This window comes from Lycorma delicatula, chromosome 7 (assembly GCF_047948215.1).
Source record: "Lycorma delicatula isolate Av1 chromosome 7, ASM4794821v1, whole genome shotgun sequence".
Lineage (NCBI taxonomy): Eukaryota > Metazoa > Arthropoda > Insecta > Hemiptera > Fulgoridae > Lycorma > Lycorma delicatula.
In genome coordinates this window covers 80,494,491-80,514,640 of record NC_134461.1, presented here as the reverse complement: position 1 = coordinate 80,514,640, position 20,150 = coordinate 80,494,491, and the positions used below count along the sequence as shown (strand labels likewise).

The 20,150-nt window shown below is 29.9% G+C and overlaps 1 protein-coding gene across 2 annotated transcripts in view; it reads left to right on the top strand.

Moving 5' to 3' along the window:
• The first annotated feature begins 1,833 nt into the window (after positions 1 to 1,833).
• LOC142328478 (activator of 90 kDa heat shock protein ATPase homolog 1) overlaps positions 1,834 to 20,150 on the top strand; it is a 40,476-nt gene continuing 22,159 nt past the window's right edge. The window contains exons 1-3 of one of the 2 annotated variants that reach the window (XM_075372295.1): positions 1,834 to 2,070; positions 8,554 to 8,644; positions 17,493 to 17,781. In XM_075372295.1, coding sequence (XP_075228410.1) covers positions 8,565 to 8,644; positions 17,493 to 17,781 — 369 coding nt within the window. In that variant the 5' untranslated portion in view covers positions 1,834 to 2,070; positions 8,554 to 8,564. Of the gene's footprint in view, positions 2,071 to 8,547; positions 8,645 to 15,074; positions 15,310 to 17,492; positions 17,782 to 20,150 lie in introns of those variants that run through there. The other variant, XM_075372296.1, reaches the window with a different exon arrangement.

Here is a 20,150-nt window from a genome sequence, read left to right as displayed (position 1 = left end):
TTATGCTTCGCAGAGGGGTTATTTTTTTCAGTGTATTTTCATTCCATTTAGAATAAAGGATTGAAGCAACGTTATGAAACTGAGCTAATTTTGCTTTAAATATGCAAATTTTGACAGCAATTGCATCTGTGTCCACTCTTGTTGTAACGGTTATTTTTTAACATTTGTGTGAAAACAGTGTTTTTCCTCCAGAATCGCAAGAAATTGTTGATTATTTTAAGGATACATGCATTGGATGCCGAGCCAAACAACATCATCAATCACCAAAGTATTTCCCATGGTGAAACATACACCAGCTTGCTGAAGGATTACAAAGGACTAATTCTGTTGAAGAGTGGCATTGAGGAACAAATTGCTGCTTATCATTCAAACATTTGGAAACTTATAGATTGCGTTAAAAAAAAAAAAACATAGTATTAATGAAATGCTTATTGAACAATGTTTAAGTGGAAGTGATCAGAGCAAAAAAAAAAATTAGTATCGCGATTATGATGAACGAATTCATCCTTGTTAGCTTGTTAGTGCATACAATGAGCGGAGCAATATTGTTAATTATCTAAGAGGTATAGCGCTAATATTTGTTATTAATACTACATACTCTTTCTTAGTAATTAATTATCCCAACGTGATTGATTGTGAAGATTGCATAAATATTAATTTTGAATGTTTGCAGTCTACTATGACATACCTAATGTTATTAGTTTAAAATTAACCTATTATATTGTTTAAATAAAGGATTTTTTACTATTTTTGTGATACTTGTAACTATTCAAATACATAATCTATCTACTAAATTACATATTTCGGAACTATTCCATCATAGTTCATAAAATTCCAAAAATACGCTAATCATAGACTAGGGCAAAAAAAAAATACTCTTTATATCTTGACCATACATATCTCAAGGTAAATACGTTATCAATTGTAGGCTATAAACTGTTTATGCGATAAAATGACTCAGCAGTAAACTGCTAGTGATTAATTGCGGGAGAAAAATTTACCGGACCCCATTTTAGATGCTCTACAAGTGGGGTTGGGTAGAGCAACAGTGAGAATTCTCTTGTATTTTTTAGAAGAAAATTGTTTTTTTCTGATACAAACAACAGAATTATTGACCGGGCTACATGTTAGTAGATTTTAATTTTAGTTATTTTTTAGTAAGATAAATAATGCAACAATTTGGCTCTTGGGGTGCACACACATTATCTCACAGCATACACAGACATGTGTATACAAAGAGAAATACGTGCCAATGTTTTACATAAAATTGCTGCGCTAAACATGACAAATGCAGTATCATTTTGCCTTCGGTTGTATTAAGATATTTTTTCTCATCGTTGATGCAACATTTAATTAGTGTAGATTAATATTTACAAATGATATATTTTGCAGTACGTGTGACCGAACGCAGAGCTAAAAAATTATATTTTATCGTACGAAGATTCTATAATTATTACGAATTGCAGAGATTAAGTAGTAATAATCTCAATCATTTAAGGTTTAGAGTAATAAAATAGGATAAGAACCAGTTTTCCACAAACTTATTGGCATGGTACGGGTAAATTCGCCTTTAATAACTATATTATAACCCTTACAAAAAAATAATGTAGTATAAAATGCAAGAAGCTTATACACAGAATACTGCTACTTCAATAATATGATTTATAGTATATAAGATAATTATGAAACCCAGTTATAATATATTTGCAGGGCTCAGTTTTTAGGCGATAGTTTACATAAATACGAACAATTTCATGCATTTGAAATACTAATATCGTATCAATCAGATTTTTTGTTTGTTTTTTTGGTATTCCTGATGTCGTATGAGTTCTGTTCTAGAATGTTCGAGGTCTTCTAGGTTAATATTGTCCTCCTTGCGGCACAGAAGTAAAAGTTTGCAAGGTGTTGTAGTTATTGTTGAATTATTACTATTTGTTATAACTTATTCTGTTTAGACTTTTGTTTCTATTTAGAAGGACTTTGGAGTTACATACGACGTAATTTTGAATTTATTTGCAGAAATTTATCGTTTTCTGCGAAATTGAGGAATAAGAAAAGGCCTTGTTTACGGTAAGTATATTAAAATGATGTAAATGTATAATACTAAACATGCTATTGTTCATAATGGAATAAGAGGTTTTATAATTTAGAACTTGTGATTGAATGAAATTGAAATAAAGTCAATCTTGTGTGCGCTGATCTTGCAAGTTTTTTTAATTTTTTTTTTATTCTAAGTTGTTCGTGTTAATACTTTTATTACGTGAAAATTCTGTTATGTAGTGGTGTAATTTATTAAAATTTTTGAATAATCTAGCCGTAGATTCAAAGACTTTAGTTCTGTTGGCTTTCATTTTATGGTAGAGCTTATGAATAAAACTTTAAAAATGTATTGTGAATTTTTCAAGCTGTTTCATGAAGTGTAGTTTATTTTCGGATCCTTTGTTATTGAATTTTTTTATATTAATCTGTCGCTCCTTGTTTTTGATAAAGTTGCAAGTAACTGCAGTTAGTGGTTCTAAATTGACTACTTGCTTTTAAAAAACTAACTACTTTGCAGGTTTGTGTGATTGGGTATGTAAATTGACTTCTGCTATTTTTAGTTTGTTTTTCAGGCAGCAGAATACATTAAATGAGCTTGGTAACATGAGTTATATTATCTCCCATTTTCTTGGTGTTACATACTTATTTATGGTGATCAACAAGATAAATTTTTTTTTTTTTACTTAATTAGTTTCTCTCTCTTTTTCTGTTTAGCCTCTGGAACCACTGCAAGGTATTACTTCAGAACATGATATGTATCAATGTAAATGAAGTGTTGTCTTGTACAGTCTCAGGTCAACCATTCCTGAGATTTGTGGTTAATTGAAACCTAACCACCAAAGAACACCAGTAACCATGATCTAGTATTCTAGTATTCAAATGCATATAAAAGTAACTGCCTTTACTAGAATTTGAACCTTAGAACTCTTGACTTCGAAATCTGCTGATTTGCGATGATGAGTTAACCATTAGACCAGCTCGATGGGCTGGTTTAGGTTATAGTTTCAGTTTTTGTTATAGGTTTTTTAAAAGAAAATTAACATGGTTTTTTTAACGAAACATTTCTTAAAATGTTTTTCTTTTTTTTTCTGGACTGTATTAGCGAGTAAGTAAATAGTTCGTTCATATTTAACAACAGTAAGTGTTAAAAACCCCAGCTTTTCTTGAGAATAGAAAATTGTAAAAAGTAAAGTTGCAATATATACACTTCTTAAATAAGTATTGCTGTTCATTATATTCTGACAACAAAGAGCAGAACTATCATTGTAGGGCAGTTACTATGTTATGAATTGGAACAGTGCTATTGAAAATCTTATTGAGAATGAAACATTGGCTAAAGACATTTATTGATATACTTATTAATATTTATCACATTCAAAAATGTTTAACTCCCTTGCTGTTTGTGGTTACAAAGTTATCATTTTTTCTAAAATAATTTAACATTATTTGTTAACAACCAGGTCTGCTAAAGATATAAGAAAAAATTGCATTAGAGTGTTTTGTTAATCTTGTCACCTATAAACAAATGGCTTCTGGAAATATTTAAAGTTTATTTTCAGTTGTACATATATGTCATTTTTGTAATTTTAACTGAAAGGTATAATTTACTCTGTAACTTGTGCAGTTATAGGTTTCATCATGTTATTTCTCAATTTATGTTATAATAGTGTTGACGACATGTTGCAAGACGATCTGAAATCAGACAAGTAATTTCCTTGAAGTTGAATTTAAATGGGATGGTTGTTTTAATAATATTAAATTACAGAAAAAAGTATGATAATAGAAAGTGTTTTGGTGATTTTAGAGAAAACGAAAGGAAGCATCATTAGAAATTAATTATTACAATATAGTCTAAAACAATTTAAAAAAAATTGCAGACAGTATTTAAACTTTTTTTAACCTCTGGAGAATCAGCAGAGTTGGTATTGCTTAAAAGGAGGTGATTAAAATTTTTGTAGCATGTGAAAATGCCATGCTTAACTGGGATTCGAACCAGATGAAAGGCGGAGATGCTACCACTTGCACCATGTAGGCCAGCAACACATATACTGAGAAAATACTTTTTATTGTAAAAGAGGAAGAAGAATATTATGTAATTTCTGATTATATCTAGATTAGATATGTCTGTAGGGATAATAATTAAGTGATTTTGATGTTTTTCAAATCTTTCATAATCGCTCACAATATTGATATAAAAGTTTGTTTCCTCAAATGATTATCAAGTAATTATATCAGTGTTCTCCGATATATTTATTAATTTTGTTTTATTTTATAGTAACTAATTGTTATTTTCCAGTGCTAACTTTTTAACTGTAATTTTAATTTCCTTTAAATTATTCATTCTGTCATGTTTTATTTGTTTTTGTATGTATTAAACAAATTTTATTTAGATTACAATAAAAAATTTATAGGTTAGCATAAGTCCCAGTGCGTACAGTCATGGACAAAATATCTCAAATTTTAATAATTATTTCAATAAAATTAAAATTTTTTGTTCATTTTATGACTAATCCAATCTGGTTTTATGGGACGCAAGATTTCTACCTTTGTATAAATCTTAAATTTATTTTTATTTGATGACACCTAGAGTTAATTTTGGTTTTATTATTTTGGGAAAGATGTCTCCCATGTTCTATATTGGGTTTTTAAAATTAATAATTTACTTACTTCGACTCGCATAATTGTCATCAATTATTGATTATCAATTTCTTCTAAAAAAAAGCTCTTTTTTCACTTAGTTAATCATAGTTATAATTATCATTTTTCCTTACTGAGATTCTTTATTAATCTAGTTTTCATATGAATAATTTTTTATATGAATTAAGATGATTCAAGTAGAGGAATGACTAGATTATTATATTATGTAAAGTTGTGAGTGAAATTGTATGTAACTTATATACAAGATGTCCGGGATAAAGGTATCCGAAAATAACAGACTATATTTAGAAAACTAGTTGTCATAATTTCTTAAATGTAGGCTGAATCAACAGGAAATAATTCCAAAATGTGTTCTGTATACTCTGAAAGTCAGCAGAATATTCATGCACAGGCAAGCCAACTCACAATACAATTGGAGTTAGTAGTTAGTCAAGATGTGGACTCCACAACAGAAGTTTCAGTCAGTTGCGTGTGTTCTACAGCATGTTCAACTGAATTGAACATTGATTCTTCTATATTGAAGACTTCATTAGTTGGATATAACTTTAAGAGACACTAGAAGTTTGATTTCACAAACTGAAAATCATCCAAAAGTTTCAGTTAGTGACAAGACTGTGGATCATGTATGCAATGCATTCACTGCCAGTCCTGCAAAGTCACTTAGGCAAGTTAGTTACAAACTGCAGATTCCTTGTTCTGTTGTTCACACACAATAGTGTTCATAAACAGCTGTGTTAGTGAGCGTTCAAGTTACAACTCCCTTGTCACATTAAATGAAGTGGTTGTCGCCTATGATATCAGATTGCTGCAGGGGTGTCGAAAACAATCTTAATTATCTTGATAGTGAAGAGGCAACCTTTCATATATGCTGGAAAGTTAACAGACAGTTGTCAAATTTGAGGTACTGAAAACCCCTGTAGAGTAATCGGAAATGAAAGGGACATATCAAAAGTCAATGTCTGGTTAGGACTGCACAAAAATGGCATCAGTCTTTTTCTTTTTTTTCTCATGCAGCTCAATGTGACAGGACACACATACCTCGACATGCTTGATAACTTCTCTGTTCTTAGATTCCTGCTGGCTTCAGTTTCCAACAATAGGGTGCCCCACCGCACTTTCATTGAGATGTTACCATGTTCTTGAACAACACTTTTCCCGGATGTTGGATCAGACGAGGAAGTTGAACTTCATAGCTACCTAGATCTTCAGACATCCCTCTTTTAGATTTTTTTGTATGAGGATTTATTAACAGTTGTGTGTACCAAAGAAAAGTTTGAGATTTGGATGATTTAAAACAGAGAATTGTTGAAGCTGTTTGTCTAATAATGCTGCAGATGTTCCTAAATACCTGAGAAGAGTTAGATTATCGTCTAGATGTCTGCCAAGCTACAAAAGGTGCACATATAGAACTTGATTAGCCTACATTAAAACTGTATGAGTTGCTGTATCTATTAAAAAAAAAAGAAAAGAAAATATGACATTTATATTAATTGGATCTCTTAATGTAAGCTATACCCATTACTATAAAATCATGTCAGATAATAATCTAGCTGTATGGGTGCTAAGCAGTAAAGAGCTATTCTTTCAGCTTTAAAATTTTCTCATCAATGAGACTTGAAAATTCAAAACACAAGGAAAATCTCTAAAAATCTAAATTAACAAAATATTTATTTGCAAAATTTTATTTAAATTGCTTTAATTTTAAGAAACTGTCTTTATAAACTTTAGATTCAAATATTTTAGAAACTTTTAACACAATTTATAGTACTGTAATTAAATATAATGTAATTCTTTTCTTAAATTGTAGATTTAGCACATTGTAATGTAAAAATGTGTAAGTTAATTTATTTTATTGCTATGTATACCAGGTGATTCAAAAAGGACTTCACAACTTTAAAAGCATATAAAAATTTACTTAAGTAACATACAGATTCAGTTGAGGTCTCATTTCATAGAAAAACAATTCAGGTTTGTCACCCAACATTCACTTTGGTTTAATATGGCTTCCATTTGTAATGCGACATACGTCTCACCTGAAATCGATTTCATTCCAGACTGTAGCCAGCAAGTTGGGCATTACCTCTGAAGGTGTGTCATTAATTCAAAGTCTTAGTTCATTAAGATCAGCAGGCATAGGTGGTACATGAAACCCCACAAAATCATCTAGCTGGTCAAAACTGGGGAGTCAGGTGGCCATGCAATTAGACCTTCACAACCAATCCACCGACCTGCGAATCAAGAAAATCTGTAATTTTTAGGCAATGGTGAGGTGGTGACTTGTCTTACTAATAGTATGATGATGTTCATCTTAATCATCATCATCTAACTGAGGAATTAGAAAATTTTTAAGCATTTCCATTTAAACAATATGGTTGCCTCCTGGAAGAAGAATGGGCTGTTCTATCAGGAAGAACCAACCTGTTTCAACAAAGGTTTGGTACCAAGAGTAAATTGTATGCCTACTTGGAGATTCCGTACCGTACTCTATGAAAATTACATTGAACTGTAGTTGCCGACTGCAAATCGTGAAACCATTGCACCAGCCTCCAGGGCACGAGTGGTAGTGTCTCAGGTTTTCATCTGGAGGTCCTGGGTTTGAATCTTGTCAGGCATGGCATTTTCACATGCTACAAATCATTCATCTCCTCTGAGGCAATACCTAATGGTGGTCCTGGAGCTTAAAAAAAAACAAGAAATTAAAACATACAGCAAGCACGTTTCCCATTAGTAAATGTATCCATTTTTAATAACACGTGTGACATCACTGGTGGCAGAATTGAATATTAATTCAATTCTACTATGCGAGTTAAATTAATAACTATGCGAGTCAAAACTTTTTGTGTTCTGCTATAAAATGAGACCTCAACCAAATTTGTAAGTTATCTCAATAAATTACAACTTTTAAAGTTGTGAAGTCCTTTTTGAATCACTTGGTATTATTGATTTGAAAGCAAAATGTACTTTCACAGGCTTGTTATGGATTCTAAATATCCAATCCTATTTAAAAGTTCTCTTCAGCCTCAAAGTCGTTATTATAGACAGAAAGAGAGTAAGAAACAAAAAAAAAAATTTTTTTTCATGAAGTTATTAAAGTGAAAAATTGTTTCTGAAGATATTGGCAGAAATATAGTTAATCACCTGGAGGTGATCTACTTAATAAAAAGGCAATGTTTAATCCCTTTAAAAGAAAATCAGTATAGAGCTCGGCATCATCATAGAAGTTGAGAAAAATATAGGTTTATTAAAGAAAAAAATATTTATTAACCAATACTAAAATAATTAACAAATACATCATACTTTAAATGTTTACCTCTGATTGTTCATATTTTGGACAAGAGTCTGTCATGTTCTTAATGTCTTTCATCAGTTCCCAAATTTTCTTACCAACAATATTTATTGTGGTTGATTTGCCAAGAAAGGTCCAAAGTAAAAAAAAAAAACAAAAAAAACAAAAGAGAGTTAGTTAGCTGGTTGAAAGTTTTTGTGTTCATTTGCATTTGTTATATTGCTTTCCACAATAGTTTTAAAACTAGCTTTTAAAAAGTAACCAATAATTTAATTTCCATTTTTTTAAAATTACATCTTTGAAATAAAACAAATAGCAACTGGCATCACCTTATCAGGAATCTGCAAGCATTACTTATTAATTGCATTTTTAATTTGGTTTTGATTTGAATACAGAAGTGTTTCTTTGTTTCATTTATGTAAAACTTAATAAAAGTTATATGCTCTCTGTTACTTAGAAATTTGTAAATTACCTATTCTGATTTTTTTTATTGAAAAATAAGTAACAGATTTTGTTTTAGTTTAATTTTTTCAGTTTAACTTTAATTTTTGGTATAATGTTTTTTAAAGGTTTATAAATAATGGCCAAGTGGGGAGAAGGTGATCCTCGTTGGATTGTTGAAGAAAGACCTGATGCTACAAATGTTAATAACTGGCATTGGTATGTTTAAATGTTTGCAGAATTTGTTAATTGCTGTTAAAATCCACTTGTTTTCCTGTTTTATGCTTTGAAAAAGATTTTTTCTGAAAAAATGGTTTGTTTAATGTTTGCTAAAAAAAAAGAAGAAAAAAGTAGTTTGCTTTCTAGATACTCTGTAACATGTTTCCAGATTGTAATGGAGCAATTGTATAGTTTATGGAAACTATAGTAGTATTAAAATTAGAATAGCATTAATAGTTTAATGATGATTAATCATTTAATTGCTAGACATTATTGAAAACTAATAATCATCTTTAAATCTCCTATGTCCACAGCTAACAATGCTTACTACTACTTTATTATTATTCAGTGAATCATTACAACCAAGAAGAAAAGTGCCAAATCATGGAATACCGATACTATGGTTCACTACAATAAAAAAAAATCAGAATATACTACCTTCTAAAAAAAAAAATTATTTTGAGAGCGTCTTGGGATTCCAAATGTGTGTAAATGACTGATTACCTCAAACCTGGCTTGTCTGTAAATTTGGTGTGATAGGTAGAGAGTCATTAAAACACCTTAAAAGATGTTTGTCATATACAACAATTCACAGAGGCAGTGACTACATGGAAAACACTATATGAATCATGAAACTTTGCCGAGAGTTAGGGAGCTTGAGTGCTCAGTAATACAGAGTAGCTGCACCGAAGGTACAACCATATCGGAGAGGTATCTGTTGAGAGCCAGCCTAAGGAATGATTCCTGAAAGAGGGCAGTAGCTCATTCGGTAATTGTTAAGGGCATAGATCAGGCGTAGTTGTTAAACAGCCATATCAACATCACTCAGTCTTCTGAGTACTACACAGCTGAAAGCAATGGAAAACTACATCTGTTTTTTTTTCCAAGAAAATATAGCTGTCTGCATTTTCATGTAATGAAGATGGAGGCGCCTTCCTTGGTAGAATATTCCGGAGGTAAACTAGTCCTCCATTTGGATCTCCAGTTGGGAACTACTAAGGAAGGGGTCATCAAAAAATTAAAAAATAACATTCTACGAGTCGGCGCATGTAATGTTAAAAATCAAAAGGTGGTAGAAAATTTAAAGAGAAAATGGGTAGATTAAATGTAGATGAAGTAGAAATTAGTGAGGTTCAGTAGGAAGAGGAAAACAACTTTTGGTCAGGTGATTTTAGAATAATTAACTCGGCATCTATTAAAGGACAGGCATGAGTAGGTTTTGTAATGATCAAGAAAATAGGGAAGAGACTAGACTATTTCAAAAAGTTTAGCGATAGAATCATTGTAATCAGGGTAAAATCAAAACCAAAGCCGACAATGATTGTTAACATTTATATTTTTACAAGTGCCCACAATGTTGATGAGGTAGAGTGTGTATATGAAGAAATTAACATAGCAATTTAACCCATAAAAGGGGATGAATATTTAATAATAGTTGGAAATTGGAATGCAAGCATTGGAAAAGGCAAGGAAGGAAATACTGTGAGTGAATACGGGCTAGGCAAAAGGAATGAAAGAGGGAACGACTTATTGAGTTTTGGACGAAGTATGTTTTAGTAATTGCCCACACCCAGTTTAAAAATCATAATAGAAGAATATACACATGGAAAAAGCCAGGCGATACTGCAAGGTATCATGTAGGTTATATCATGGTTTAGCAGAGATTTAGAAATGAACTAGTTGACTGCAATGCATATTCATGAGCAGACATTGATAGTGAAATATAAATTGGGATTTAAAAAAAAGATGTCAGATGAATTGGTGGAATTTAGACAAGCTTGATAAAGAGGAGGTAAAGAAGATTTTTGAGAACATCATAATAGGTCTGAGTAAAAATGATAATGTTGAAAATATAGAAGAATGGGAGAATGTTAAAAAGGAAATTCTTTAAATCAGCAGAAGCAAACTTAGGCAGAATAAAGAAAATTGTTAGAAAACCTTGTGTTCAGTCCTGTGTCTATTTTTCTCCTCCTTATTTAGTATAAATAAATATATTCATTTCTTGTTCCTCTTTATCTTAATGTAAACAATTTTGTTTACATTATATTGCTGCTTAGTTACCAGCTGAGATTTATGTATTATGTCTAACTGTTATTGTAATTGTTTAAGTTATTCTTTTATTCAGTCATCAACACACAGACATGAACAGGACACATTAACAATCACTATCAGGTAAACTATGTATTCAACGTTACAGTATAATAAAAGGATAAATTAATATAATTAAATTTTGTTATTAATTCAACTCTGTGAATTGGCGAAAATGTTGAACTGACGTAACAAGAGGTTATGTGAAATACTTTTTTATTTGGTCCTCTGCTCAACGGATATGTGAAATATTTTTTTATTTGGTCCTCTGCCCAACGGGTATGTGAAAGTATATTGTGATAATCTTCAATTTCAAAATATACAACTTTAAAGTTATATTATTCAAATCTTCAATACAGTGAGAGGAATTGATAGAGTTGCCGACTATGACGATTTGGGCTGCACAATAACGTATTTATTCAGCAATGTCATAATATTATTTATCTATCTTTAATTAATTTATAACATTAAGCATGTACATTACTTATTAGTTCTTAATTTATTATGGATAAGAGAAAAATGTTAAAGCAAAGGACTATTAAGTCTGCCATTACAGTAATCAATACATTTACTGATAAGTCTGATGTTTCAAAGGATGGTAGTTATGCACTTTGAATAAAGTTGAGAAAACTTCTTGATTTACATGGAAAATATGATGTTATGCAGTCACACCTTGAAACTGACTTTGATGATGATGATGATCTGTTATCAGATCATATTCAAGTTAAGATGATTTATGTATTATTGAATGTAAATTGCAATATCTGATAAATAATAGTCAAAAAAACAGTAAATGAAGAAATCAATTTAAATTCAAAGATTAACCACATCCAGCTACAGCCAATTAACTTACCAGTTTAAAGGCAGTGTCTTAGATTGGCAGCATTACTATCACATGTTTAATGATCCAATACGTAGTAAAAATATACAAACTTACAGAAATTGCATTATCTTCATTCTTCCTTGAAGAATGAAGCGCTAGCCATTATTAAGAATTTACCAGTTACAAATGAAAATTATGTAATCCCATTAAAACTATTGAAAAAGAAATTTGATAATAAATGTATAATTGCTTTTCATAATGCTGACCACATTTTAAAATTAAATGCTTTAAAAGGGAAATTCTTGAGCACACCAACCCAAATAGGTCAAACTTTCTAAACATGGAAAATAACACTAAGAGACAGCGTTACAACAATACATCCAAATCTTTCACTTAACAAACTATTTCAAATACTAAGCCATTTAAAGGAAATCATTTTAATGTTATTCAAAATTTAATTTATAACAATGTAAAGATTTTTTAAATCTATCTACTGTGATAGAAGAAACTTTTTAAAACATCATAAGTATTGTTTTAATTGTTTGTGACATTCATTTTGTTAATGAATGTCATTCTTCCATTACATGTAACATTTTCTTTAGAAAACATAATACTCTTGTACATGTGGATAAGAGTATTGATTCTAAATCAGAGGACAAAGAATTTGAAATCAATAATTATTCTTCGTTTAAACTGCAATTAAACAAAAACATAATTTTGTCTACTGCAATATTTAATGCCAATGATGTTCATGTTTATGCATGTCAAATCTTATTGGATTCAGGCAGTCAGGTGAATTTTTGTGCACATGATTTTGCCCAATTTCTAGGGCTTCCACTTGTGAAATGTAATCTTCTCATTTTTGGAATAAATAACTCATTTTCTCAATCTCAGTATAGTGTTATACTCACATTACATTCGCTATATATGAATTTTTCATTGGAAGTACAGTGTGCTGTTCTTTCAAATATAACAAATTGCTTTCTATCATACACTTTTGATATTTTATATCATAATTTACCTTATAATTTATTTTATGCTAATCCCAATTTTAAAATTACAAATGACATTGATATATTAATCTCAGCTCAATTTTACTTGAGTCTCATTCCCCCTGGGAAATTTATTCAAACTCTTAAAGATCCTGTTGTCCAAGAGATTGAATTAGGATATATAGTTAGTGGTTGTATTCCAATTAATGTTAAGCGCAATAATTTCACTATATCATATCTTTCTTGTGAAGATTCTATAGACCTCTCTAATATAATGGAGAAATTTTTGAGGATTGAAGAAATTAATACTGATATTTCACTCCTTATATTCCTTATGCAAAAAACATTTCTAATTTAATTTGATAACGAAATTATCAATGTAGATTTATTTGTGGTTTGTGTGTGGTGATTTACCGTGTAAATATGATAACAATCAATTAGGCAATTCCTTTGTTAATGCTAGCAAATGATTTTTGTATTTAGAAAAAAGGTTAAGCAATAATTCTAAGATAAAAGAGATATACCATTTTCATCTAAGAATTCTTAGATCTGGATCACATGTCATCACTTAACTCTGATGACTTACTTATTGATTAATTAAACAATCTAATGTGTATTACTTACCCCACCATTTAGTATTTAAACCATCTAGCTTAATAACTAAACTTTGAGTGGTTTTTGATGGTTTGGCTAAAACTTATAATGGGATTAGGTGGTCCAATAGTCCAAGATATATTTTCTTTAATGATTAGATTTAAGACATATAATTACATTCAAACTTTAGGAATTCTTTGGAATATTACTTCAGACACATTACTTTACCAAGTCACTCATTCCAATAATTGTAATATTTATATAAAAAGAAATATCATGTCCATCATAACTGGTATATTCGATCCACTAGGATTCATTGAGCCTATTGTATTTTCTCACAAACATTTCATGCAGTTATAATGGAAAATTAAAATCAGTTGGGATGAAACATTACCCAAAACAATACTATCTCAATGGCTGGCTCTATACAATCGGTTTTATTTAATTGAATCAATAATAATAAATCGATTTATAATTCCTAATAATAGTAATATTAAGGTTAAGTCAATTCAATTACATGGTTTTTCTGATGCCTCCAAAAAGGGCTTCGGCTATTGTATTTATATATGAATATTATTTGTTGACAATACAATTTCATCTAATTTACTGTGTTCAAAAAGAAAACTGGCCCCTCTAAAACAAATAACATTACCTAGACTTGAACTATGTGGCTGTTTGTTACTCACTCGCTTATTAATAAAGGTAACTAACGGCACTAAAGATACATTTTGACGAGATATACTTGTATACTGAATCTATGGTTGCACTACTGGATTCATGGACAACCATCAATTTGGAAGATATTCATTAGCAGTAGAGTTTTGGAAATCTAACATAATACTGTGATGCTATTTGGCATTACATCAGGTCTTCAGATCCTGCTGATGTACTGTCTAGAGGTTTCCTTCCAAGCAAATTAATTGACATGTCATTTTGGTGGCATGGTCCAGAAGGACTTTCACGATCTTCATCCTTTTGGCCAAACAGTAATTTTACCTTTAATAATTATGATTCAAATCCAGAATGTTTAACAGAAAAATGGAACTATGCTATTGTCATGTGTATCTACTGCCATACCTGATTACATATAAAAATATTCATCTTTACACATGCTACTCCACATATTTAGTTCTGTTTTAGATTCATTTATAATGCTAAGTCTAATCAGTTAAACAGAATTCTGGTCCTTTAACTACACAGGAACTAAACCACAATCCTACCTTCTTTTTGCAACAAACACAATCCATTCATTTTGGTAATGAGATATATAGTACTAAAAATAATCGAACTATTATTAAACATAGTAAACTTATTTCTCTATATCCATTCTTGGATAACTTAGGTTTACTACGTGTAGGAGGCAGACTGCAACATTCTTGATTATAACTACCATGTAAAACATCCTATTATATTACATCTAGATGCTAACATCACAAGACTAATCATTAAGGCCGAACATTTACGGCTACTACGTGCTGTTACTTGGTTAACACATCATTTGTTGCATCAGAAGTATTGGATATTAAATACCAAAAGAACTATTTCGTCAATCATTAATAAATGTTTGACTTGCTTTAAGTTTTCATTTTATTGTAATATTAAAGAAGGAAAAACTCACTTGATGTTTTGGTCGGCAGTATGTTCAATTTTGTGTTTATTTTCTCCTCCTTATATAACATATAAATACATTCATTTCTTGTTCCTCTTTATCTCAATGTAAACGAGTTTGTATATATTATATTACTGCTTAGTTGCCATCTGAGATTTATCTATTGTGTTTAACTGTATTATTGTAAAGTTATTCTTTTATTCAATCATCAACACACAGACATGAACAGGACACATTAACAATCACTAACAGATAAACTATGTATTCAACATTACAGAGTAATAAAGGATAAATTAATATGATTAAATTGTGTTTTTAATTAAGGATGAATCGGCGATATAATGTTGACCTGTTGTAACAAGAGATTATGTGAAACAACACCTTAGATATCAGAGGATATATTACAGCTGATGTGAACAAGAATGCTAGTGACAAAGATGTTCTTCGAAGATGTGATCTTCAATACTGAGATCTGAATTTAATGTAACATTAAAGGATTTGAATGGCAGAAATGCTCCTGGGGTAGACTGGATACCTGTAGAATTACTGTGCAGTGCAGGTGAGGAAACAATAGCTAGATTATACAAACTGGTATGTAATATTTACGATAAAAGGAAAGTTCCATTAGACTTCAAAAAGAGTGTTATTGTCATGATACCAAAGAATGCAGTTGTAGAAAAATGTGAAGAATACAGATCAAAAAGCTTATCTACTCGTGTATCAAAAATCTTAAATAGAATTCTGTACTGAAGAGTTGAGAGGAAAGTGGAAGAAGTGTTAGGGGAAGACCAATTTGGTTTCAGGAAAAGTATAGAGACAAGAGAAGCAGTTTTAGTGCTCAGATTAATAGCAGAAAGATTAAAAAAACACACCAAAAATACATGGCATTTTAGACTTAGAAAAGGTATTTGATAATGTAGACTTGAATAAAATTTTCAGCATTTTAAAAAATTTTGGGATTCAAGTATAGAGATAGAAGAACAATTGCTTACATTTACAGGAATCAAACTGCAACAATAATAATTGAAGAACGTAAGAAAGAAGTCTTAATAAAAAAGGGTCCGACAAGGATGTTCTCTCTATCCCTGTAACTTTTTAATCTTTACATAGGACTAGCAGTTAATTATATTAAAGAACAATTTAGATCTGGTGTAACAGTGCAAGGTAAAAAGATAAAAATGCTACGATTTGCTGATATAGTATTTCTAGCTGTGAGTAAAAAAGATTTAGAAGAAACAATGAATGGCATGGATTAAGTCCTACGTAAGAACTACCACATGAAAATAAATAAGAACAAACTAAAGTAATGAAATGAAGTAGAAATAATGTTGATGGACTACCGGACGAGAAAAGATTATGGACGTAGAAGAATTTTATTTGGTAAGTAGAATTACTAAAGATGGACAAAGCAGGAACGATATAAAATGCCGAACAGCACAAGTGAAACAAGCTTTCGATCAGAAATATAATTTGCTTATATCAAAAATTAATTTAAAAATCAGGAAAGCATTTTTGAAAGTATATATTTGGAGCACAGCTTTATATAGAAGTGAAACTAGGACATTTGGAGTACCTGAGTAGAAAAGATTAGAAGTTTTTGAAATGTGGTGCTATAGGAGAATGTTAAAAATGAGATGGGTGGATAAAGTGACAAATGAAGAGGTGTTGCGTTAAGATTGGTGAAGAAAGAAGCATTTGGAAAAATATAGCCAAAAGAAGAAACAGACTAATAGGCCACATTTTAAGGTATCCTGCAGTAGTCGCTTTGATATTGGAGGGACAGGTAGATGGGAAAAATTGTGCAGGCAGACAATGTTTGTAATATGTTAAACAAATTGTTAGGGATGTAGGATGTAGGGAGTGAACCAAAATGAAACAACTGGCACTTGAAAGGGAATCTTGGAGAGCTACATCAAACCTGTCAAATGACTGAAGATAAAAACCATTGAAAAATAAAATTAAGGTTTTTATAGGTAGAATGTATTTTTATGCCATATTTGTTTCATTTACAAGTTAGGAGCAACTTTGCATTATATTTCAGCCATGCCTTGTACTATTACCAAAAAGTAAATATGTGATGTGCCGCCACCATATAGTTTATTTATACATAATTATGTATATGATATGAGTTTAATAGTTAAGGGTACTTATTAATAGATCGCTAATTACTTATTTATCAAGTTTTTTAAAATTGTTCTAACATGATTTATAACATGTGTCAAATTATAGACCGTACTACAATACATTACTATTACATTACCATTGTTAATGTCATTTTATTTTTAATAGTATTATTAATAATGTCATCAGTGGTACTGCAGATGGCATTGTATTTGCAGCTTATGTATGGAATCATTTTATTTGATAAAACAGTACATTTTTTTTTTGTTAAATTGTTTGTTTTTGACAAATTTTGAGACTATTAATGAGATCTATTTTAATTCTGCAAAATTATATAATTATTAGTAATTCATTTATAATCCATCTGGTATTTCACAAAATTCATGTATTATTTAGTTGTTTCATCCTTTAAAATACTTCACATTGGTTTGATGACTGCTGATTTTTATAATACATAGTGCTCTTCTAAAATAAATTTGGTTATGATGTAGTAATAACACCCTTCAAGTTACAGAAGATTCAAATTCTTTTAAAATACTAAAATGTTTTTAGTTGTTTAATGTTCTTATACTCAAGTCTTGTTTTAAAACATTTAACTTAATTTTGTTTTACGCTTTACAGGACAGAAAAAAATGCATGTGGTTGGTCACAAGAAAAATTAAAAGATTTATTAATGGGACTTAGTATTAAAAGTACCACAGGTGATGTTGGTACAGTTGTTTTAACAGATATGGAAAAACTAGAAGGTGAAGCTGTTGTCAATAACCGCAAAGGAAAGTTAATATTCTTTTATGAATGGGATATAACTATGGGTTGGAAAGGTAGACTGACTAATGGTAATAAAGCTGAAATTGAAGGGAAAATGCATATACCTAACTTAAGTGAAGAAAATGAAGTTGATGAAATTGAAGTAAGTTGCTTCATGCTAATATTTTCCATTAATCTTGAAAAAAATTGAATAATTTTTTATATATATCGTCTCATGATTTATTTATTACACCGATAAACATATTTTTGTTTCCTAACATGTGATACATGATTTTAATCTGTTTTTTTATACTGAAAATGAATATGAACTCAGAATCTTTCTATCACCCACCATTTTTGAACAATTTTTAAATTTTAATTAAAGGATTTTTTTTCATTTTCAACATATAGTTAGCATTTTAAGCTCCCTATATTGTATTTTGTTAGCTCATTTTTTATTGTTAAATTTTGTTAACATAATTTGTAATCTTTAAATAAACAATACTAGACAAAGAATTAAATCACATCATAGTCACATATTATGACATTTAGGATTTAGGAATGAATTAATTTTTTTCAGTCTTATTGCTGTTTTAAATTTGTTAACAGTGCAGTGTCATAATGTCCCGAAATTGTGTAAATGATGTGGATGCCTTTTGTTTTGTAAGTGGTGAGTTTATCATAAAATCAAATAGAAAAAGCATTACACCTTTAATTAAAAAAGCATATCATTTGTACTTCACTGTAAAATTGGTGATCAGGATAAGACATGGGCTCCTCATATAGTATGCACTAATTGTTCTGTATATTTAAGAGGATGGCTGAAAGGTACACGGAAGGCTTTGCCATTTGGTGTGCCTATGGTTTGGCATGAACCAAAGGATCATGTAACTGATTACTACTTCTGTTTAATAAGTGTGTCTGGAATTTCTAAAAAATCAAAACATACTGTAAAATATATTTCACTGTAATCTGCAATCAGGCCTGTACCTCACAGTGAAATTATTCCAGTTCCTGAGCCACCTGTGAATGTATGTTTTGAAAGCAGCGTTGAAAAATCAGGCAGTACTGAAAAAGACAACAATAATTATAATTTTGAATTATCATCCAATAAGCCTCATGTTATATCACAAGGTGAATTAAATGACTTGATTAGGGATTTCAGTTTATCAAAAAATCAAGCTGAATTGTTGGGATCAGGACTGCAAATTTATCTATTAATATTAAGGGAAGTTGATTGTGAAAAGTATTCAATATTCCAGTGCTCTAATGTTGGCTTTCTGATATTATATTTGTGAATGTGCATCCGTATTTAACATGTTCGCTGTGGTGGATAAAATAGAGAACTTAACCATCTTGCTGTACAGGCAACTATGATGCCGTATAATAATTACCTACTATGCTGTACAGTGCATGTTGGCCCATCCTCAGGTTTTGTACTGTGCGTGTAGCTTTTATATGGATTTACTATATACTGAACTGTTCGACCTTGGATTTTCATTCAGTATACATTTGTGCTGAACCAAATATCACATTTTTTTAATCTCTGACAATTCTATTTCCTTTTTATATATATATTTTTTGAAACAAGTTATAAATAATATTATTCAATAAAGCATTTATAATATTACTGACTTATAAATGCTGCTTTTTATTTATAAATTAAATTAATATTATATCATCTAATAATCCATTACTCACTGTTATTTGTTAACTTATTATTCCTAAATGAAGTATATGTTGAAATATTTTTGTTTAAAAAAAATCCATTCAAATGTATATTTTAATTACATAAAAACTAGACAAAAATAAAATTTATTTCCAGATAATTGGGTCTGATTCATTTCACATAAAATGTTTATATGCTTGCTTGTAAACATCATTCAAATTAATAAATTGATTTATTTTGACTTAATTACGAATAGACGCTAAATAAGTATATATATATAAATATATATATAAAAGAACTGTTTCAACTAGAGTTAGTTCACATGTTTTCGGAGAGATATCATAGACCATAAAATCATTTAAAAAAATATTTTTAGTTACAAAGAAAAATAGAATATTCATTACATATGGGATATTATGTGCATGATATATATGCACAAATAAACTTAATTTGTGTTCAGTTCTTAGTACGAATAATTAATTACTGTATTATTTTATTGTTATAACACCTAAAATTTAATCATATTTGCAAGGCATGGTTTTAACATGCTTCATGAATTTTCTGTAGCTTTAGGTAGTAAGGTGACTGATGTGTCTCAAATCATGTTAACACATTTATTTGCCTCCTTAATTACCAAATCAAATTTGGTAAAGCCTTTTCTTACTGTCTTGTATTCAATTACTTTCTATACCAAAATATAATCTTGTCCTGTAGATTTTATTAGAAATAAAAAATATCAGTGCAAATAAAAAAAAACCATTCTCCTTTTTGATCGCTGTTGCTGGGTCGGCTGAAATGTGTAATCTGATAGATGAAAATATTGAATAATATTTTCTTACAATCGTAGCTTTGGATTCTGCCAC